The sequence below is a fragment of the Dioscorea cayenensis genome, chromosome 1 (assembly GCF_009730915.1).
Source record: "Dioscorea cayenensis subsp. rotundata cultivar TDr96_F1 chromosome 1, TDr96_F1_v2_PseudoChromosome.rev07_lg8_w22 25.fasta, whole genome shotgun sequence".
In the NCBI taxonomy this organism is placed as follows: Eukaryota; Viridiplantae; Streptophyta; class Magnoliopsida; order Dioscoreales; family Dioscoreaceae; genus Dioscorea; species Dioscorea cayenensis.
This window is the reverse complement of record NC_052471.1, coordinates 2896274-2919494: the sequence shown is the minus strand read 5'-3', so window position 1 is coordinate 2919494 and position 23221 is coordinate 2896274. Positions and strand designations below refer to the sequence as shown.

The 23221-nt window shown below is 32.6% G+C and overlaps 2 protein-coding genes across 3 annotated transcripts in view; one reads left to right on the top strand and one right to left on the bottom strand.

The window, feature by feature from the left end:
• LOC120259026 (heparan-alpha-glucosaminide N-acetyltransferase-like) overlaps positions 1–12802 on the top strand; it is a 43814-nt gene extending 31012 nt beyond the window's left edge. For both annotated transcript variants that reach the window (XM_039266555.1, XM_039266564.1), the window contains 7 exons: positions 8729–8845; positions 8930–9015; positions 9994–10060; positions 10680–10758; positions 10863–10954; positions 12043–12186; positions 12573–12802. In XM_039266555.1, the coding sequence (XP_039122489.1) occupies positions 8729–8845; positions 8930–9015; positions 9994–10060; positions 10680–10758; positions 10863–10954; positions 12043–12186; positions 12573–12605 (618 nt within the window). In that variant the 3' untranslated portion in view covers positions 12606–12802. The remainder of the gene's footprint in view (positions 1–8728; positions 8846–8929; positions 9016–9993; positions 10061–10679; positions 10759–10862; positions 10955–12042; positions 12187–12572) is intronic.
• Positions 12803–19078: 6276 nt separating this feature from the next.
• On the bottom strand, positions 19079–21184 carry LOC120263441 (ABSCISIC ACID-INSENSITIVE 5-like protein 7). The gene is made up of 3 exons (XM_039271347.1): positions 20678–21184; positions 19391–19468; positions 19079–19324 (listed from the first exon to the last, which is right to left on the bottom strand). The coding sequence occupies exons 1-3, from the start codon at positions 21179–21181 to the stop codon at positions 19250–19252; spliced, it is 657 nt and encodes a 218-aa protein (XP_039127281.1). The 5' UTR covers positions 21182–21184; the 3' UTR covers positions 19079–19249.
• Between the last annotated feature and the right edge of the window lie 2037 nt (positions 21185–23221).

Below are 23221 nucleotides of genomic sequence, written 5' to 3'. Positions count from 1 at the left end.
ATTGTTTAAATATAAATAACTTTTATATTAAATTTATTGCAATTATGCTAAAGAAAAAGTCTTCAACATTTACATAACAATAGTAAATACACTAATATAAAAAAAATCTCCTTAATGTTCAATTTTAAAATAAATAATGATATAATATAATATAATATAAAATATAATATAACTATAATATTATTAAATTTGTTATTTAAATTTGATATTTCAGTTTATAATATCTTATAATAAATATTTATAAAGAGTAAATTGCAAATGTGTAAACTAAATTAAAATAATAATAATAATAATAATAATAATAATAATAATAATAATAAATCAACGGTTAGGACTGATGTTTGTGGAGAAACCCTAGATCTTAAAAGGCCTGGAACTGTATCAGCAGACGCGCCTCTCCTTCTCTCTAACCCTCGTCACTTTTCCTTCCGGCGCCTCTCCTCCACCGAACCACCTCTCCAACCCTCATCACCTCCGCGCGCAGACCTTCTCCTCAATTGCATCTTCTTACAAGCCTTATGCCGGCGAAAATCTCGGCCCGAACCTCTACAACCTAAGGTTAGACGAAGCTTAGCCACCAAAAATCTAGTTTGGCCGTGTCCAGGCATGTCGAGAGGTGTCTAATCGTATGAGAGGGTGTTGGATATGATGTCCGACCTTGTCAACAACGTATCTGTGTCGGATACCGGCATGACACCGGTACGTCGGCGGTTTTGCCATATCCGTGCTTCCCGGACAACAACAATGCATACATATTTGGAACCATTATCTAGATGTTGATTATATCAACAACAGTAGTTACTTTTGTAGGTTAAAACCTCCTAAGAGTGCTCGAACTATATGCCTTAATTGCTGGATTTTACTATATTTATTCTGTGCAGAATTGAAACTTAAAATAGAAGTTCCATTAGAACCTGATCTTTTACCGGTCATAAAAGTAGACTAAAGAAAACTTATCCTAGAACAAGCACAACATAATATAGAAATGGAACATGAATTAGGTCTCCTTAAAACAGAAAAAGGGAATTTAGAGGCAAAACTTATAACTGAATGACTGTCAAGATTACAACTAAGAGTAGATAGTGAAACAGTCCATATGGCCTCCATAGATGAAGAAGAGGATCATATAGTCATTAGCAGCCATCTAGAATAATCTTCTTGACTTCATAGCAATAGTAGAAATTAATGAGAAAAATTATCCATTAAGAACAATATTAGATACAGGAGCCTTGTGCTGCTGTGTTAAGTATTCTGCCTTACCCTCTCATTGCTATGAACCACTTTCACGGCCTGCAAGTTTACACGGCCTCAATAATACTGAAGAAACTAAATTACGAGTAAAACCTGGAAATATTGTCTTAAACAAAGAAAAATATCCTCTTCCACATATGTGACTCCAGTAATATTAGGCGAACTACAACTTGTAGTAGGAATGAATTTTGTGCATTCATTCAAAGGAGGAGTTAAAATAGAAGGCGGCTAAGTGACCTTCTACAGAGAGGTTGATATCCTTCAAACATCACCAATCGTCAACAAATCTTTGGTTATGGAAGAAGAAATGATGATCAGTCTAATTACTGAATTTCAAGTACAAGATTATTTGTTTTATAATATTGGTAATTTTACTGATTTTGAACAACAAATAATCCCTATATTCAAAAAGTTAGAGGAAACTCAAATCATTCGAAACAATCCTCTACAGCATTGGCAGAAAAATAAAATTTTCTGTAAGTTGGACATTATAAATCCTGATATATCCATCCAGGATAAACCAATAATATCTTCTCCAGAAATGACAGAAGAGTATAAAAAACATATTTCAGAATTAATGACCTTAGGAGTCATAAGGCCATCTAATAGCCAACATAGAACTGCAACATTTATAGTTAACAAGCATTCTGAACAAATAAGAGGCAAGAGTTGAATGGTCTACAACTACAAGAGATTAAATGGCAATACATACAAAGATCAGTACTTTCTTCCAGGAATTGATTATCTATTACTTAAGATAAAAGACAAAAAGGTTTACAGTAAATTTGATTTAAAATCAGGATTTCATCAGATCATGATGGAACCTAGTAGCATTGAATGGACAGCCTTTATTTGTCCACAAGGGTATTTTGAATGGTTAGTTATGCCTTTTGGTTTAAAAAATGCCTTTGCAATATTCCAAAGAAAGATGGACTACATCTTTGGCAAATATTCTGATTTCATCTGTGTTTACATAGATGATATCTTAATATTCTCTGAAGAAATAAACCAACATGTTCAACATTTACTAAAATTTTTTGACTTATGTAAGTCTGAAGGCTTATTATTGTCAAAAACAAAGATGAAAATTGGAGTTTCTCAAATTGATTTTCAAGGACTAGAAATTGGAGATTGGAAAATACAACAACACATCATTACAGATAATTTTGGAATATCCTAGCAAACAGCTAGAAGGCATAAAAAGTCTACAAAGATTCCTAGGAATCTTAAATTATGCAAGGAATTATATTTCAAACCTAAGCAAGTACACTAGAATTTTCTACAATAAATGCTCTCTGAAAGGAGAAAGGAAATTTAATCCACAAGACTAGAAGATGATAAATAAAATTAAAGAGCTAACCTGAACAGGTCTTCGATTGGAGATAGAACATATAAAAGGAAAAGACAATCTAGGAGCTGATAGGCTTTTAAGGATAATAGCAACCAGCCCTTACAGATAAATGGTATCTTTAAGCAAACAGCTGAAAGGTAAAGAATTACTTCTACACATAGAAGGAGCTAAAGGAAACTTCAAGATTTCCTTATGGTCTTGATCCTTATGGTCTTGAGATAGATGACCAACAAAAAATTATCACAAATGCTTTATGGAAGGCTTCAACTCCAACAGCTAAAATTACTGCATTAAATGCACTATGCCACATTACTTTACTAAAGAAATGAAAAAAGATTATGAATACTTTGTAATCTTTAAAGGCAAAAAGGCTGGAGTCCACCATACTTGGGGAAACTTACAAAGAGTAGTGGGAAAAAGAAATACTCCACAAGGATGGAGAGGATTTTATATCCAACAATCTGTAGAAACAGCATATAGGAAATACTCAAAACCTAAGGGATCAACACCAATCCTATAACAAAAATTTTCTAGTCACCAGAATAGAAGTTCCAGAAAGAGATCGATACTCCCAACACAGAAGGTTTGCTACACTAATGAATCTAAAACACTCTTATAGACAACAGTGGCTGGCAAATCTACCAAATGAGATACAAATTATAATTATTAACAAGGTAAAAGAAGACATTTACTTGGATCTGATGGTATCTCAAGAAATAATAGGAGACTTAAATGAGAATGATACACTCGGGTTGGACATAGTCCAATATTGCGGGCTTGACAAACAAAATCCTTATGCTTCCTGAATATTGCTTGCCAAAATTAATTTGGAACAGTTCCAGATAAAGCCACTTGTGGGAGAATTGTTTTATCATGGGATGTTACTACTAAGTATCTCACAAGGTGAAGAAATTCCTGAATTCTTTGGACCAAAATTAACAAATTTAATTAGACCTTATACAAAAGGAGAATCTTGCGAAATTTACATTATCTCTGAAATACCAAGATGCTCAGGAAAATCAATAGTACCTGCGACACATGATATCCTACTCAATAGATCCAGACCACATTGGCATGGCTATACCAATGGGCCTTTTGATCTAAAAGACCTTAATGAACAACATACATATACTAATCACTCTGTTAATTTCAAAGGGCCATTAAATGATTGGGAACTTCTAGGATAGACTCTTACAACAAGAGTATGAGTCCTAATGGTGTGGTAGTCAGATATAGAAGCAGTGGACCAATTACGGGAAGAACAACAGAAGGATTTGGAACCTACAGTCAACTTGTAGATTTGTTTAATGAAATGGACCTTGATGAACAAGCTGAGACAGATTAAAATAATTTCTCTTGAAATATGTAATTTTTCTTTGCAAAAGACTAAATTACCCTTGCTTTTGTGTGTCAACAAGGCTATTGTAAAAGGATCATCACCAGAAATAACCATATCGTCAACATAAAGAAGAAGAATAGTAAGCAATGAGGAGTTTGGCGAGTGAACAAGGCGTAATCATGAGAACTCTCAGTAAAATCAAGAGCAAGAATCATAGTGCGAAAGCGCTCAAACCCAGGTGCGAATAGCTTGTTTGAGCCCATAAATAGCTTGACGAAGATGACAGCCATGCCGAGGTGGATGAGAAAGACTAGGAGTGGGGTCATGTAAACATCCTCAGAAAGATTCCCATGTAAGAAAGCATTAGTCAAATCTAATTGATGAAGTGACCAATGACGAGCAGCTGCAATAGCAAAGAGAAGAATAGTTGTCAACTTGGTCACAGTTGACGCTCCTTATAGTCAATGCCATAGTTCTGAGTAAAGCCATAAGCAACATGACGTTCCTTATGACGCTCAATGCTTCCATTAGCTCAGGTCTTAACCCGATAGATCCACCGACAGTTGATAGGAGTAACATCTATAGGAAGAGGAACAAGCTAGCATGCTGCCACTGGGGATGCCTCACAGCCTCACGATAAGATTGTGGCTCGGAATGAGAGTGAATAGTAGCTAGGAAGGCCTGTAAATAAGGGGAGCAGGTAGAGGAAACAGAAAATGCATACCAGGCAGGAGGACGGCGAGTGCGGTCTGGGTAACGACGAGAGTCTGCAAGAGCATCTTCAGGAGAGGACGAGCCGACAGAGAGAGGAAGCAAATCACCAAAACCATTATGCACTCAGAGGAGATAGAAGGGCGAACAAATGAGGTATCTGAAAAGACATCAGGAGGAGGCATAATGTTGTCAGTGATGGTGACACGAAAGAACTACTGAAGCAAAAGGAGATAACACACTAGAAGAAGACTTAAGAAAGGAAAGATTTGGAGAAAGGGGAGAAAAATAAGGTGTGTTCAAGAAAGGTAACCTGACGGGAAATACGAAGACGGTGAGAGGAAGGATCATAGCAGCGATAACCCTTGTTTTCACAACTATAGCCAAGAAAAATGCACAGTGGAATGAGGAGAAAGCTTGGTTCGCTCAACAGTGGGCAAAAGGGCGAAACAAGTACAATCGAAAGTGCGTAGATGACTGTAAGAGAGAATGGGAATAAAGACGCTCATAAGGTGTGATGCTAGAAAATGTGGAGGAGGGAGTTCTATTGATGAGATAAACGGAGGTAAGAATAGCCTCAGCCCAGAAAAATTAAGGAATAGAAGAGGTAAAGAGGAGCACGAGCAGTTTCCAAGATGTGACAGTGCTTGCGCTTAGCATCACTATTCTGAGCATGTGTGTAAGGATAGGATTGCTATAAGAGAGTATCGTGAACAGAGTAATGTTTGAAAAGATGTTGAGAAATACTTACGTGTATCGTTAGAACGAAATACCTTAATGCGTTTACCGAATTGAGTATATACCATTTGTTCAAATTGAGAATAAATGGCAAATACCTCAAATCTAGAACGCATTAGTTAAAACCAAGAAAAACACGAGAAATCATCAATAAAACAGATATAGCAGAAGAAACCGCCAAGAGATGAAAGTGGGCAGGGCCATATACATTGGAGTGAACAAGATCAAAGGTAGATTTTGAAAGAGATTCACATGAAGAAAAGGGAAGAGCGGTGGGTTTAGCTAGGTTACAACCTATACATGGATGTAAAGAAGTAAAAGTAATAAAACCAGGACTACCTGAACTTGTTAAGAGTTTCAGGCGAGCACTAGACAAGTGACTGAGGTGGCTGTGCCAATGATCAAGAGACCATACAAAGGCAGCAATGTCAAAAGACTGAAAGCGGGAAGATGTAGATGGTCTAGGTGATAAGCTTGGGAAAGAGCGCCCTTAGCCAAGTCTCCTTTGTAATGATACTGCGAGCATCACTAAATGAAGGAAGAGGGTCCCGATTAAGCAATTGGCTGCAAATAGCCTTAAAGTCAGGACGAAGACGCATCAAGAACTCAAAAGTGCACTGTGTTTGACGAGACTGAGAGCGACTCTTGCAACACTTGCATGTCAAACAAGTAGATGTCTCCAAAGAATCAATCTGCCTCCATAGAGAACATAACTCGGTGTGATACTCCTTGACAGAGCGCTCACATTGCTATACGTGAGTGATGTCCTGCAAAATGACATACTGGCGAGCAGAACTTGAATGCTCAAACATATGACTCAAGCGTTCCCACATCGCTCGAGTAGTGGGAAGATGTTCAATCTCCATATGAACATCGACCTCACAAGACTGACAAATAAGTGTCATGGTACGATGGTGAAGTAGAAGCTGGTAGCACAGAAAAGCTAGAAGCTACCCAAGAAGAGTGTGGAGACGTCACAATGAAGACTGTATTAGTAGAGATAAGCCTGGGAGAGAGCTCGCTTAGCCAAGTCTCCTTTGTAATGATACTGCGAATATCACCAAATGAAGGAAAAGGGTCCCGATTAAGCAATTGGCTGCGAATAGCCTCAAAGTCAGGACGAAGACGCATCAAGAACTCAATAGTGCGCTGTGTTTGATGAGACTGAGTGCGACTCTTGCAACACTTGCATGTCAAACAAGTAGATGTCTCCAAATAATCAATCTGCCTTCATAGAGAACATAACTCGGTGACATACTCCCTGACAGAGCGCTCACGTTGCTGTATGTGAGTGATGTCCTGCAAAATGACATACTGGTGAGCAGAACTTGAATGCTCAAACATATGACTCAAGCGTTCCCACATCGCTCGAGTAGTGGAAGATGTCCAATCTCCATATGACCATTGACCTCACAAGACTGACAAATAAGTGTCGTGGTACGATGATCAGCGAGAGTCCATGATGGTTCAGGCTCAGAAGACAGGGAAGAAGTACGGTCAACATGTTCAAGCAGCTTCAAGCCAAGTAAGATAATACGAACGGTAGTGAACCATTCTTTGTAATTGGAGCCATTGAGTTTGACGTCCACTGGAGCAAGAAAATTTGGGGAAGATGAAGTAGAAGCGGCCATAAAGTTTATATATATATAAATATTTAAATTAAGACAATTGGTGTGTATATATAGATATTAAGTGTCAAACAGCTAATGTTTTTCCCATGTGCCGGAAAGAAGGAATAATGCCAGCCTTTTAACTTGAACAAGGATGTTGGTTGGTTTTTGCAAGCCTTGGAACTAGGATGTTGGTCGGTTTTTTTTTAAAATCTCTCTGTGACAGAATATGATAAGGATAAATGTAACCTCATGATCCAATATGGTGAGGATTTTGTGATCTTGTCGGGTGGAGAGAATTTAATATAGTGGTGATTATTTACTCTGGTCGGCTGATTGGATCTAGCCGGCGGTGAAGTGGCGATTGACGGTGAAGTGGCGATTGACGGTGAAGTGGAGCTACACCTGGTGATGAAGTGGAACCACACTAGCGGTGGAGTGGAACTACACTGACTGTGGAGTTTAGATCTGGTCGCGTGAAGATAATTCGAGATCGACAGTGATGGGGCGATCAGTGGCGGCAAGCTGCCAAAGCCGACGAGATGGGGCTTGGACCACTAAAGAAGAGCCGGCAAGCTCGGCAACAGCAAAGAAGAGTCTGGAACAAGCAAAGAAATCAAAATTCGGCGATCGGCAAACTAGATTAGCAAAGAAATTAAAATCTGGCGATCGGCAAACTAGAAATCAAAATCCGGAACAAGCAAAGAAAAGCCAGAGCTTGAACCGGCGAAGAAGTGTTGGCCAGTCCGCCAACGACAAAGAAGAGACAGTAATCTAGACAGAAGTTCAGTGGGAATCACGTGTCGCGGCTGCTCCATTCACTGTGGTCTTTGCTCATAAGCTTGGTCGGGACTACTTTAGCGTTGAGCCTCTCAAGGTCGCCTAGCGTCTGATACCATATTAGATAAAATGAGAGAAGTGTGTTGTTCATTAGGGCAGAAGCCCAATAAATAGATACAAGTATAGGGATGTATGTATGAACAGGATATATACAAAGTATATATACATATATGCTATATGTATACTCTAACAGTTCAGTTGCTATTTATCCGAGTATAACGACGACAACCTATTTTGGAACCTATTAAGGCGCTACTATTTCCTATTTCACCAAGTGCCACCTATGACAGATGATCAAGATATGACTTGTTTTTTTGGTGTCACTAGTATCTTTGCCTGTCATAGGTCTACTTTGTTTTGCCCTGCCTTCACCACCGGTGGAATTTGAGGCCACATATCTTTTTTTTAGTTTTATTTGCATGTTGTATCTTCATTTGCTTGCCTGTAATCTTTGCCCTTTATTTAATAAATTTTACAGTTTTATTAAATATATATGTTTGTATAGATAACATCTTATTTGGGTGTTACATCTTTAAAATGCAAGTTACTAATCTTCAACTTTTGTTGACATTTGAGTTTTAATTTGTATTAATTCTTAATTCTGAACTGTATTTGTGAGATATGTTAATGCAGAGTTCTATTTTACCTATTATGAAGACACCAGCTCTGGTGCGGATGGTCATTAAATGCAAGTTATTTTTTCATGATTGATTGCTATTATACTATTTTAATAATCATGTGGTTGATTTTCTTAGCTACTATCAACTATTGCCTTTTCTACATATCCGAGAAATGTGTTTGTAATCCTCCCGACCACTTCTGCATTATCAACCCAACTTGTGCTACAACTACATGATTAATTACAACCCTTCATGTCCACAAATATAGGTGAAGTGCAGTGTAAGAGGTGATCTTGGGCCTGCATGTAATGCTGCTGGAATGATTGATCGATATGTCCTTGGTATTGAGCACTTGTATAAGAAACCTGTATATAGAAATTTAGAGGTATGTTGAGGGAGAATATTTACAATTTTTCTTATTTCTTAAGTCGTGTAATTGTTAAATCAAGATATTGTTTACAAGGAATAGGTTTGCAAGAGTTACAAGAATAGTCAAGCTTCAAATGAGCCACCTTCGTGGTGCCTGGCACCCTCTGAACCTGAAGGAATTTTAAGGTAAATGAATTTTCTCATTTCATTGTCCTATCATATGATATACGTATACTGTATTCTTTTGTTTTGAAATGTGAATAATTTATTTAAACTTTTACATATCTTAGACATATCAAACTTGAGGTATAGTCTAAAAATTACTTTAAAGTCTTATAAATTGTAACTAATATTGACTTGCTGTCCAAAGTTTCGGTTTTTGTTTCACTTCTCAAAAAATTTCACTTATGTGGCAAATGTGGTGCCCCTCGAGTTTTGGCAGAACCTAACAAAATCAGCTCGCACAAACCTGAGGCTGTTACAGATTGTCACCTTTGCTAAAATTTGCTTAAAAGAAGAAACAGACATTGTTGCATGCTTTTTTTTTAAAATTTTTTTAATTTGTTGTTTTATTTGTAAAATATTTTTACTGAAAACAATCAAAATTGAAATCATGAACCAAATTGCTGAAGTTAATCAAAGGCGCTGAAAGTTTCCATTTGGTCAGTTATTGAGACAAACTGAATTTTTAAAACAATGGTGGCAAGTCTATAATGACATGGATGCCATGTCAGTGATCTCTGCCGTGACTTGGTGATTGCACATAAACAAACAAGACATTTGTTTAAGTTGTTTTCACGATCAAAGTTTGCATCAGGTAAAATATCACTTTATATACAACACCAACTTAACATCCCAAGTTTTAGTTTCGGCAATCTACCTTTTTTCTGTTGTTCCTTGTCAGTTAGGATATCAATAGACATGTTGTATTGCTGAGATAGAGTGAATACCATGTCAGCGGAATCTTGCTTGGCATTTTAAATTCATTTGACAAGTCTTGTTCGTTTAATTTTTTTTTTTATCATGATTTGTGTATCTTTTATCTCTTGGCTAGTTGTTTGAATGACCTATAGGGTAGCAATTATATCGTGTATTGGATATCAGCTATATGATTGATTTATGAATTCAAATGGCATACAATATACTAATGAAAATTATCTGTAGCTCCTTAACAGCTGCTGTCACTTGCATTATCGGTCTCCATTTCGGTCACATTCTGGTTCAACTAGAGGTATGAGGGTTATTTTAATACAATAATACCCCTTTTTATGTATTGAACCTTGAAAAGCAGGTCCTAGTCTTCAGCAGATGTCTTGTTTATATATTAACTTTGTTGTGAGGATATGGAATCTTTGAATATTATAAGAATGATTGTTGAGGATAAATTCAGATCTAGTGATGGTGAACAAGTATTCTATGAAGACTGCAAGGACATAGTACTATAGAGTATGTGGCCAGTGTTCTGAGACACTATTCACTGCTTTCCTATTGATAATTCTTATGAAGAACCAACTTGGCTTCCTCAACTCTGGATGATCTTTATAGACTCCTTTCCCTCCAATTACTTCAAACACTGATTTAGTTATGCCAGAGATAGTGACAAGTTATCATTCTCTACCAATTACATTTTTTAACCAAAGCCATTACTAGTCAAGTCTACAATATCGGCATATTATCTACTCATGTTTTTGCCTGCTGTTGTTTGACAGTTATCATATGATTAAGCTTCTATGGTTCTATCGAGTGTACGCATTGATTATTAATTTCCGAAGCTCTAGATTATATGTACATTATTGAGAATATATTTTAATCAAGTTAGAAATGTCAATCAGTTCCCTGTTTTCTGTCAGGATCATAAAGATCGCATTTCACGTTGGTTATTATTTTCCCTTTCAATTTTTACGTTGGCATTAGGTCTTACTTTTGCAGGTATGTTCAACATCAATAATTTTAAAATTTCTGTTTATTAATGAATGGAAAAATGTTGATGAATCTTCTCACCTAATTTTGAAATTTCCTTTTCTTACTTACAGGTTTTCCTCTGAACAAATCCCTATACACCATAAGTTACATGTTGTTAACAACAGCCACTGCAGGATTTACATTTTGTGTGTTGTATTTGGTGGTAAGCTCCAAACCTTCCAATGTTGAATGGTCAGTTATTGATTATGAACAGCACACCATTTATATGCATGCAATAATTTTGATCTAAAATTTTCAATCAATGTTCAACAGCATAAAAGCCAGAAAGTTACATTAAACACTAGTTTCTTTCTTTGTTGCACATTATCAATTTCTCAAGAATGTTTAACTTGCATCCACATGTAAGATTAAGACTTAAAAAATCTCCTTATGATTGTGTGTGACAATACCATGGCAGTAATGTTTTATTATCTTAAACCATGGGATATTTTTTCTATGATGTGGGATCATCCTTCATTTCATTTTCATTTGGCTCAATAAAACTTCATTATTTAAATTTCCATCTGTTTAAATTTTGTTCTTAACTTTATATTTTATCTTCATTTTATAAGCTTTGGCCTTAGCCTTCAAATGGCGTTTCATTCTAATGCAAGTACTTTTACAAATATTTAGCTGCTTTCGCCTCAGTTTTCAAATGTCAATTCACTTTAATTCAAGTATTTTTACAAATATTTAGCTGTATTTATTCAAATAATTCCTTGTTTGTAGTTTTTATGGATTTCATGATCTAATTTTGTGGTTGTTCATAAGCATATAATACTATATCATAAAATCGAAGATAAATAACCATGATTAGGAAGTTTGCTTGGAACTTTTTAAACTGTCTTTGAAAAAAAATAAAATCAATTTCAAGATATCAACCAAATAAATTAATTGGGGATTGTAAGTTATTTTACCACCATTACCGTAAAAATCAAATGCTCAGATAGTTTTCATTTTGAAGTTACCTCTTGTTTTAAGACTTCAATATCTTATATTTTGAATTTTAATATCTCCTCATGTTGCTTTAAAAGTTGTATTTCTGCTAACAAACTAAAAATGAAGCTCTAGCATATTTAAGGTGCATTCTTTTATGCTTGACCATGCATGAAACTGCAATAACAATGTTATTGAAGCATTGGATTTTTTTATTTCAGTAAGTTATTTACCATAAACTTTTCTTTTACATACATTTTTTAATAAATTTTGTATTTTGAGATTGCTTGCATTTTAATTTGTTTGTTATTCCAGGTTGATGTTTACGGGTATAGGTCTCCCACATTTATTTTGGAGTGGATGGGGCGACATTCTCTTAGTATATTTGTTCTTGTTGCATCTAACATAGCTATTATTGTGATACAAGGATTCTACTGGAGAAAGCCCCAAAATAACATTGTGAGTTTCACTTTCACACATTTCTGATACATTTATTTCAGATAAATATTAAGAGTTCATCCACTGTCATTGCATGGACTGATGCTTTTATTGCAATGTGAATCATGGAAGTCACAAGTCATTGTAGCTTTAAATCCTATGAATTCTTGGTAAACTAAAAGATGAAAGACCCGTTTCAGGAATTGCAATCATCTTCATCTCCACATCTAAATACCATAGTCATAACTAAACAGACGAAAATTGGGTTTTGATGTGAAGTGCATGCTTTTAGTTAATTATGTTCATTGTAAATGGACTTGCCACGCTCTTCTGTTGTTCATCCTTTGTTTTTTTATTCAATGTGAAGAGTTGCAAAACTTATCTAACATTTGACATTTAATTTCTAGGTTCATTGGGTCATATCACTCGTACATTCCTAACTTGGTGGAAGGCTGATAATTTTGTATGATGGTAACACTCATTCTTCCGAACAATTACTGATTAACTCTGATTGATAAATAGCTTGTCTTATGCTTCAGTACACAGTCACACATGTGAAAGTTAATAGTAAGACCTCATTTATGTAAACTGAATATATTTTAATTTTATAGTGACTATTATAATTGAGTCTTTGTGAGCTACTGTGTGCTTTTAATTATTCATTATGATCAGCTCTGTTAAATGCCCATTTATCAGTGTCTTTGAGGTAATAAATTATTCTTTGAAGTTTGTACCCAATTTGTTTTCAAAACTCTTTAATTTGCAATGTAATTTTCTGATTGTAATTTTGATTGAGAGATCAATCAAATGATTATTTGCACGTCATGTTCATGTGCAGCTAGTGTTATGAAGGTTTTGATGTGAATATTCATTATGAGAACATGGAATTATCACCTAGCTTGGATTGAAAGTGTATTAAAAATGGAATTGATCACCTGTCATGTTATGCTTGGCGCTACTGTTTTGGATGAAACAAACTTTAGCTGTGAAGTGACTGCTATGAGATAATTTATTGGGTGTTTATAACATCTTGTTTAGTAGGTGTCACTAGGTTCTTTGACATCATAGTCTTAGGGAGATTTGATATATCACAAAATTATTTATTTTTTATTTTTTAAAAAAATTTATGTTAAAGCTCATTTTGCTTGTCAAGAAGGTTGGGTTATTAAGGAATTTTTTGTGTCACCGAGGCCTACAATACGAGTTTAGTGACTTATATAACACTCAGTAATTGAAAAATATTTATAATTTTAATTTTAATAGAAGAGTGAGTGAGGCCTACTGATTTTGAACAAATCATTGCTGGCAGTTGTAGGTCTGTTCTTATTTCAACTGTTTTGATCATACTAATATTACATGGCATAATGATCTTTGTTTCTTGAACATTTGTCATGCTAATATTACTGTTGTGCAATTTGAGATTCTGTTTTTCTTTGATGGATTCTTATCATCCTGACAGATATAATACCTGCATTTGGCTTCTTTTGTTCTTCCAATGAATTTTGGTTATTTTGTTGAAGAAATGATAACAGATGCTAGCCAAGAAACCAAATACCTTCTTCTGGAATTCGGTAAAAAAGAAATATATATATATATATATATATGGAATGCTTTGAAATGGTTTGCAGGAATTTGATTATATATAGCTTTTGTACAAATTACACAAGCACAGGCTCCATTTCAGCAACAACTTTTGATGAAAGGTTTGTCCAATCTTACCAAGTTAAATCATAATTTTTTTCATTTTTCTATTAAGGTATATATTTTAAATCTATTATTTGGAATTTCACTTAATTGTCCATCATATTCCAAGTTAAACTTTTAAGTGATCAACTAACTGCCTTGCTGGTTATTACATAGACATGAATTTGATGAACACATAAATAATAGGTTGTCAAAGACCATTCACTTCCACACAAATTGATTCCAAAAATAAATTAACTTTTTAAGTGTCCTCTGATTCCCTCCAAATGATGAGTGGAAACCACATTTGCATGCTCTTTATGGGACGGAAATAATACCAAATTTCTTCGTCTTGTAATGGGTTCTTATGATATGGAATAGGATGCCAGTGCGGTGTCGGCAATAGAATAATTGATATTTTTTTTTAAATTTTTTTTAACTCAAAAGTTAAGAGTTTCATTAATTTTTATTTATTTATTTATTTATTTGAGAAATAAAAAAAAAAAAAATTGTTAGTGCAACTCAATTTTTTTATAATTCATTTTTAAGTAATCATCTACTTTGATTGGATTATTTGGTAAGGGCACTAATTTATATATGTATATATATATATAAACTTGAATTATTTGAATAATTAAATAATTTAATTTAAAAAAAAATAAAATAATTAACAAAAAAATTATCATCAATAAAAAAAATGTGTGTAATAACTAGTTAAGGTTGATTTCAGTAATAGAGCCTTGGATGGTTTGCCCACATGCAGAGCTCTATGTATTTTGCCTAAAAAAATGATATGTCAAAGAGAAAGAAAATTAAAAAAATGATAATAATTTTAAGCAATTAAGTATTAACGTCATCCTTGAAGCAAATCCATAAATGAAAATATCAATTTATAATATTTAATTTATAAAATAACCAATTTTAGTCTAGAAAAATCCAATTATGAACACATAAATAATAATAATAATAATAATAATAATAATAATAATAATAATAATAGTAAATATATATATATATATATAAAGAACATGTTATATTCGGTTATTGATGCTCCAACCTTTCAAGTACAATACCCAAGTTGATAGTACTATTGATTGCAACGTCTCATTCTTATCATCATACTTATTCTTATCTATATAAATCAACGAAATTAGTACTTATTTTTTCCTTGCACTAAATTGTAAATTATTTCATTTCACAGCATATAAGTTTTGTTTTCACTTGTGAGAGAATATGTGGTTCTTTTAGCTTTGAATAATGTAGGACAATAATAAAGTGTGCCACTTATATCACTGCTCCCCATCATAACTTTTGAGAACAATTGTAAAAGGATCAACTCTAATCTACCATTGAATAGCTTTTATTAAAAGAGATTGGCTTAGGTATAGTTCGTACAGTGCACAATGAATTTTTAACATATATAATAAAAATATATTAAATATAATAATTTTTTTATAATTTTTTTATTTTTTTTATTAAATTACTCATCTCAGGACAAGTGTCAAAAATTCAACGTGAAACTACACAAACTATACCTATACCACTTCACCTAAGTTTTCTCTTTATTAAAATTAGTTCTAATATATGTCACTATGTCTCTTTTTAAGGGTAAAACAGGCAAATATATATATTTTTTAAAGGTAAACCAGAAAAGTATGGTTTTTAAAATATATTTTACTATTTATTTATATATATGAGCTAAATTTTAATTGCATTTTGATTTTTTGATTAGTTGATGGTGTATTAGGGTTGTTTTTTTTTTTTTTTGGCATATTTATTTATTTATTTATTAAAATGAATAAGTCATGTTAGGGGTGTGCTTAAATGCAGAGCTAAGATCTTCATCTACATGTAGCTTCACCCTGCGTGAGCTGAGATTCAAACTCGTTTCATTGGCAAGAATATAAACACGTTATATAAAAGATTCATTATCAATAAACCAAAAAATCATTTGTTTTTACTATTACAGAAGTTATGAAAAAAATCATAAATTATACTAATTAATAATTATATGTTTTTGTCGGTATATAAACCATTACATACTTAAACAAAAATAAAATTTTAAAAAAATATATATTCAATGGTTATTAGAAAAAAAAAAAATACATGTTCATATGTTTATGAACACTTGAATCAAATTTTAGAACTTTTATGTATACAATCATAAGATTTAAAAATTACAATTTTGAAATAAAATCAATCAACCCATAAAAACATGAGTGCGTTAAAAGCAAAAGTGTTTTTATTATATATTTCAATTTTTTAATTAAAAAATGTGCATGTTTGATTGCTTGATCCAAAAACAATAGTATACATATTATAATATAAATAAATCATTTCATATACATATTTTTATTATTAAACTTCAATTAAAGTTGAATTTTTGATTTTTCACAAAGTCAATATGTTATATATTTTTTAAATTTTTTTAACATTATAATCTTTTTTATTTACAAATATTTTTTAATTTTTTTAAGTCTACTGTTTTTTTTCGTTGAATAAAATTAAAAAAAAAAAACATAAACAAAATAAATCAAAAGAGTGAGACATTCAGCATCTCACAGTTGTCATTATCAATTCCCACTATAAGGCAATCCCCCATCCTTACATCCCCTACATACCCTAAAAGCCTAGACTCAACACCTGTAAAGCAACTTTTGTCATATCCTCCCTTAAAAACTTAAAAAAGGACTACAAGTCTTTCCCTAGATACAACACCTTTGATGACAACTTTTGTCTTATCATCACCAAAAGAACTACTGAGTTTTGAAGAGGATCTGAGTAGTTGTTGGTGGTGGTGTTATTGTCTTTGTTTTCGCTATCAACTCTCATCTCTTTTGTTTCCATGTTTAGCATTTCACTTGAATCAAATCAAGCAAGTAACCATCATGTGAAACCCGCATCTTCATAATACCACGTGGCATTACTGATTTGTTCAAATGTGATAATATTTATAATAATTAGTTAATTTTTAAAGATAATCACTGGGTCGGGTTCTTCTATTTTTTTCTCTCTATACTTTTGAGTTCTCTCATCGTGAAATGCTCGGACTAGCCCTCTACTTTGAAAAATACGTCCACTTAATTAAAAGTAGAGGATCAATGAGCGATCCCGAGAAAGAGGACCAAAAAAGAGAGAGAAGATACGTGACTATTTTCGACGATTATACCTAATTTTAATAACAGAATGGATCAATGACTCAACCGTGATAGTCAAGTGATAAAATATTTAATTTTTATATAAAAAATTAAAAATTTGACTCTTTTATAATACAAGTTTGAAATATATTAATAAAAAAATATGTTAAATGCTATGTCGACATTGTCAACTAATAATAATAATAATAATAATAATTATTATTATTATTATTATTATTATTATTATAAAAAAATAAAAGAAAGCCAATGGAAGGAGAAATATCAATAAGCAAGAAGGCAGTGGTGAGAGCGGGGGAGACAAAACAAAAATATAACAAGAGAAAGTGGAGCACAAAAGGGTCATTGCATCTGCATCCAACAACCCTATGAACGGACATAGATTTAAAATGTACAAGTCCCTAAAATACATGATCCATATATATATATATATATATATATATATATATATATATATATATATATATATATATAATTATTGATTTGATTATAATATTTTATTAATGAAATATTTAGTGAAATATTTTCTAAATTTTTTTAAAAATTGTGCATTATTGATAAAAGTAATAATTTCTTTAATGAATGAGGTTAATTCATTTTTATCAAAATAAATAAATAAAAGCAATATGATGGATTAACTCATCAAATATTTTATAAATATTAATTTTGTGCTTGTTAAATTGTTTTAAATGGGTTAATGGGTTACATTGATTGAGTTAAATAGATCAAAATATAGACAAGGTTAACTCGACCTACTTATTAGAAAATTAAATTTTAATTAAATATAAGTATATAACTTAGGGTCCATTTGGTTAGAGGGAATGGAAATACGGGGATGGGGATGGGGATGGGGAAGGGGAAGGGGATGGGGATGGGAATATAAATAGGAAAAGGGGATTGGGGATGGGAACTTAGGGGTCGTTTGGTTCGCGGTAATGTAGAAAGATTACCACGTGTTACGTGGTAATCCGAAAATATTACCACGTTTGGCGATTACATAGTGGTAATCTAGATGGTAATATCACATTACCAATTTATAAATATTACTAAGAAAGTGGTAATCCCATTACCACTCAAATTTGTGTCTATCTTGGATTCACGTGGTAATCTTATAACTTTGTATATTTTTAACAAATAGATTACTACGACAACCAAACACGATAATGAATTATTCCCGGTAATAAGAGTTTCCAACCAAACATGGTTATATTAAATTACCACAATATTCCCAACCATATAAGATTCCCACTGATATTACCATGGTAATCTCGTTACGTAGTAATATGTCATTACCACGAACCAAACGGCAATGTTTGGTTGGAGGGGATGGGAATAAGAATAGGATAGAGAATAAGAGAAAATTTTAGTAAAATTACTTTTTTACCCTTTAATATTTTAATTAAATAATATATCTTGTAAAAGAAACAATTATTATTAAATAGCTCCAATTTATATAAAAAAATAAATGAGTTATTCATTTTCTAAATAAATTTTTAAATTTATACATTTTAATTGATGAATACAATTTAATTATTTTTATTTAAAATAAATAAATGTTTAAATTTAATTATTTTTAAATCACTAAAATATAAATAATTTTAATATTTTAAAAATAAATACAATGTATAACATGTCATTTCTTAATTTTCATCCAATACGATGTAAATACAATATAAATATAATGTATAAATACAATGTAAATCATTAACATTTAAATAAATATAATATTATAAAGGGTAAAAAGGTAATTACATCATCAAGGCATGTTCAATCCCCCCCAAAAATGAAGGGGATGAGGGGCATACAATCCCCCCTCAATCCCTTCCCATATCCCTAGGTGCATGCCCAAACATGGGCATGCACATGCCACAAGGGGGATCAATCCTTGAATCCAAACATGCCCTTAATTACAGGCACATGAGCATTGGACAATGCAAATTATAAGATACACGCATGCACCAAAAATGTAAAATATTAATGTAAAAAAAATTTGGTACAAAAAATGACAACCGTTAAGATATGCACATATCCATAATAAACAAACATCAAATATTACACTATATATATATATATAATTAAACAAAAAAATACCTGTTACCGGGAAAAAGACATGTCCATATATTATACACACACACATATATTATTTTTACAAATAATGAAAAACAGATAAAATAGAGAGCCAACTCAAACATCCCTGTCTTCTTCTTTTTAACTTTTAACTTCTATACTTTATATATTTTTCTAAATCAAAATGGAGCGGTTGAGGATCTTTGGAGGCTGATGGCCTTGGTAGAAAGTTGAGTGCCCATTTCCAGCCTCATCTAAAAAAACAAAACCAATAAAACATTATAAATAAAAAAATAAACAGATAAAATTAGTTGGATTACCTCTTCACGCTCTCTTTTGAGTTGTTCATTCTCTTCTAACAGTTGGGTAACTGCCTTCTCCAGCTCTTCAGTGTAAGCCTGCGTTTAATTTATTTAGGCAAAATATTATTTAAATTCATATTTATAAATTATAAAGTTCTAACTCTACATTTAAATGTATAAATAAATAACTTCCTAATACATGTCATTCCATTTTCTAACAATTTTTTTTTATATAAATAGACGACAAGCATCTTTTTTTTTTTTAAGAATTCATCGTTCCGCGTTAATTTGGGTAGGTGAAGGAGAACTTACCAAAGTGGACTGACTTTGTTCTACTTCAATTATTGATTTGCCCTGAAATGAGAGAAGTATTACTTCCCCAATTCAGCATTTCTTTAATTTTGAACTAAGTTAACTTTAATATTTTTTTCACCAAAAGTGAAAATTAAACTGTATAAGCTCACTCCCCTTCATTTTTCTTTACTTCAGGATTTATTTCACTATCTTTAAAATGAACATCATAATTTTTAAAAATAATACTAACTTTCAACCACTTCAAAGAAATGTTCCTTTCTTCTATTTCTTCACTTCAGATCATTTACCCTATGTAAATATCCCCTTAAGAAAAATCAGAAACATACACAAATATGAAATTAATATCTTAACATGTCTGCACTTTTATTTTATGTGAACTTTGAGGTTCGATTTCAAATTTTTTCTAAAATGAACATCTTACGCAAAAAACCCGATACTAATAAACTAAGAGATCGTTAGCTCTACTCTGAACAATAATGTATCACATTATAAACTTCCATATATATATATATATATATATGAAAACAACAAATCATATTTCACCAATAAGTATGATATTCTAATATCATACATCTAAAAACATCAAACATAATTTAATAATAAAACCTACAACACAAAACATAAATTTCACCCTATCAAACATGTAATTAAAAAATATTAATATTTTTATATAATAATTAATTTTTTTCCAATAATCATCAAATTAAGTGGCTACCAAATTGACATCAACATAAGCATCTAGTCATTCTTTCTCATTATTTTTCAAACTCAAAACTCTAGAACCTCTAAACTAAACAGTAAACCAACAAATTCAAATCTTAATCCTTTTAAAAATTCAAAACTAAAAACATAATTCTTTTTTAAAATAAATTAAATTAAATTAAAAAAAATAACGTGAATACTGACATAAATACTGATTTAAAAAAATTATTACTATCATACACATACACAAGAAACATTAATGTAAAGAGATGCCCAAACAAGATAAACCTGTTTTCTGGCACGCGACCGTGCGGCGGATTCACGGTTATTGATCAAGCGTCGCCGGCGGCGAGCGGCGCGGCTACCAGTGTTGCTCAAATCTTGATCATGATCCATCTTCTTCCTCTCAAAAACACCAACATCAACACCAACACCAACACCAACACCAACCTTATCAAAACAAACTTGGGAACCAGATAATGAACACATGACTTCCAAGTTCCCATTGTTACAATTAACATCACCACCACTTGAGTTCTGTGAGGAATCACAGTTGATCATGTCCGGAAGTGGACTTCCCTTGTAAAATACCCCACCAGGAAGGAAGTCTTGAAGGAGTGGACCTTGACGGTTGGTTGTTATGTTTGTAATGAGATTAGTCATGTCTTTCCAAACATCTTCCATTTTTGGTATGGAGAAAGAACTGATGAGAATGAGATGAAGAGGGGGGAAAAAAACAGAGAAGGGGAAAGAAAGATGGAGAAGTTGGTAAGTGGGTGAAGTGGAAGTCATGTCTGAAATGATAGGCATATTAATCAACAAATCTGATATTTTATGATTTTATGATTTGATATGATATATATTAAGTATTGACAGGTGTTTGCTTAGCTTTCTTTGATAGGTTTGAGCTCTAGTGTATCATATCATGTTTAGATGTTGGTGTAAATATGTACATATATATATATATATATATATTTTGATTGATTGGACACTGCTGAGGATGAGATGCAGATGAGATCTGTTTTTTAAAAGAAAATAATATATATATATATATATATATGTTTAATCCTTGCATTTATGTACATACTGTTTTGAAGTCTTGGCTGTCATTTATAATAATTAACAGTGAGTGTACCTTTGCTGTTCATATTTTATTTTGTTTTCTTGTTTCATCTTATCCTCCTCCAGTTCCTTCCTTTTCCTTTGTTTTTCTGTTAAGTATTTTTTTTTTATTGTTGTTTATTTTGTTTCATATGCTTTTATATATATATATATATATTCGTTTTTTTGTTTACACTTATCCCCCTCCAGTTCCTCCCTTTCCTATGTTTTTCTGTAAGCTTTTTATTTTTTATATATATATATTTTATATGTATTTATTTTTTTCATATTTTTTTATTTGTTTTATAAATCCATTTCATAGTTTTTGAATGAATTAAGATAATATAAATAAATAAATAAATCTAACAATTAATATGTAGCCATCATCTATATTGTTTAGTGGTTGAGTTATTTCTTTCTCATTTGAAAGTCAAAAGTTTAACTCTATCTCAATATATAATTAAAACATAAGTAAAATGAGTGAGTGTGGGGTATATTCTACACCTCATGTAATTGAATTTAAACCTCGGGACGAAGAACAACTAGAGAGAGTGAATGCCAAGCAAAATGATTTAAATTGAAAAGGTCACGTGGAGGCACAAGAACGACTAGATTCAAATTATATATGAGGATCTCGAAGAGGGCCAGCTGGGAAGGCAAGGGCTTTTGAAAAGGAGAAAGCAATAGTGAGGCGACACGTGGACAGGCGGATGGAGAATGTGGTTACGGAATCAACGATTGATAATCGGGTGGGAGGTTAAGTAAGGGAGAGAAGGTTGAGCTCGTGTCTTGAAGGATATTGGCTATCAGAGAGGAAGAAGGATATAAAAAGGGAAGGAAGACGAGGTTCTGGATCATCGAAGAAGTTAGTAGAGAATTGAGGCCCTGCCAAAAGGAGAGATGAAGAAATCGAGAAGTCTAGAGTGAATCTCTCTGGTTATTTTACTTTCAGTTCCTAAATAATTCCTGAGATATGAACTCTGTTTTTCTTGCATTCATGCTGAGAGACTTTACTGCTATTTGATTGCTTGGTTGTTCTGATGCACTGATGCTAGATCTAGTTAATTTTCTAATGAAAATTATGTTGATCTGAAGTTGATTTAATGAATTACGAGCTGTGAGCTCTTTGATGGTGGTGATTTGTTGATAGATCTTGTTGATTTTTTGAGTTTTCATATATTTGGGGAGTTTATTCATTAGAATTGGTGCTTTCGTTGTTCTTCTCTATTATCATGGCTGAGAATACTAGATTGAAGGACCTTTTGGCAAAGAAGGAGACAGTGCTAGCTGTGTTGGGTGATAAAGAGGAGAAAGATAAATTGAAGGATGATCGGCTTTCTATGATCGAACAATTTGTATCTTCTCTGGTTAAATGTATGGAATCTCTACAGCAGCAAGCTAGAGTGAATTAGATGTCTTCATCATCGGCTATATTGCAGGAAACTTCTACTTCTAATTCCAGATCTATTATTAATCCTTCATTGCGATCGATTAAGATGTATTTGCCTCGTTTTCATGGTTCACATGCATTACAATGGCTTTATCATGCAGAGCAATTCATAGATTTCTATGAAACTTCTGATTTCTACCGTCTTAAGATCGCTTCAGTCCATTTCAATGGACCAGTAGTTTCCTGGTTCCAGATGCTCCAGAAATTAGGCATTATTGTGTCATGGAAAAGTTTGGCCAAAGCAATTGAACAGACATATGGTCTTTCGGTTTTCGATGAAC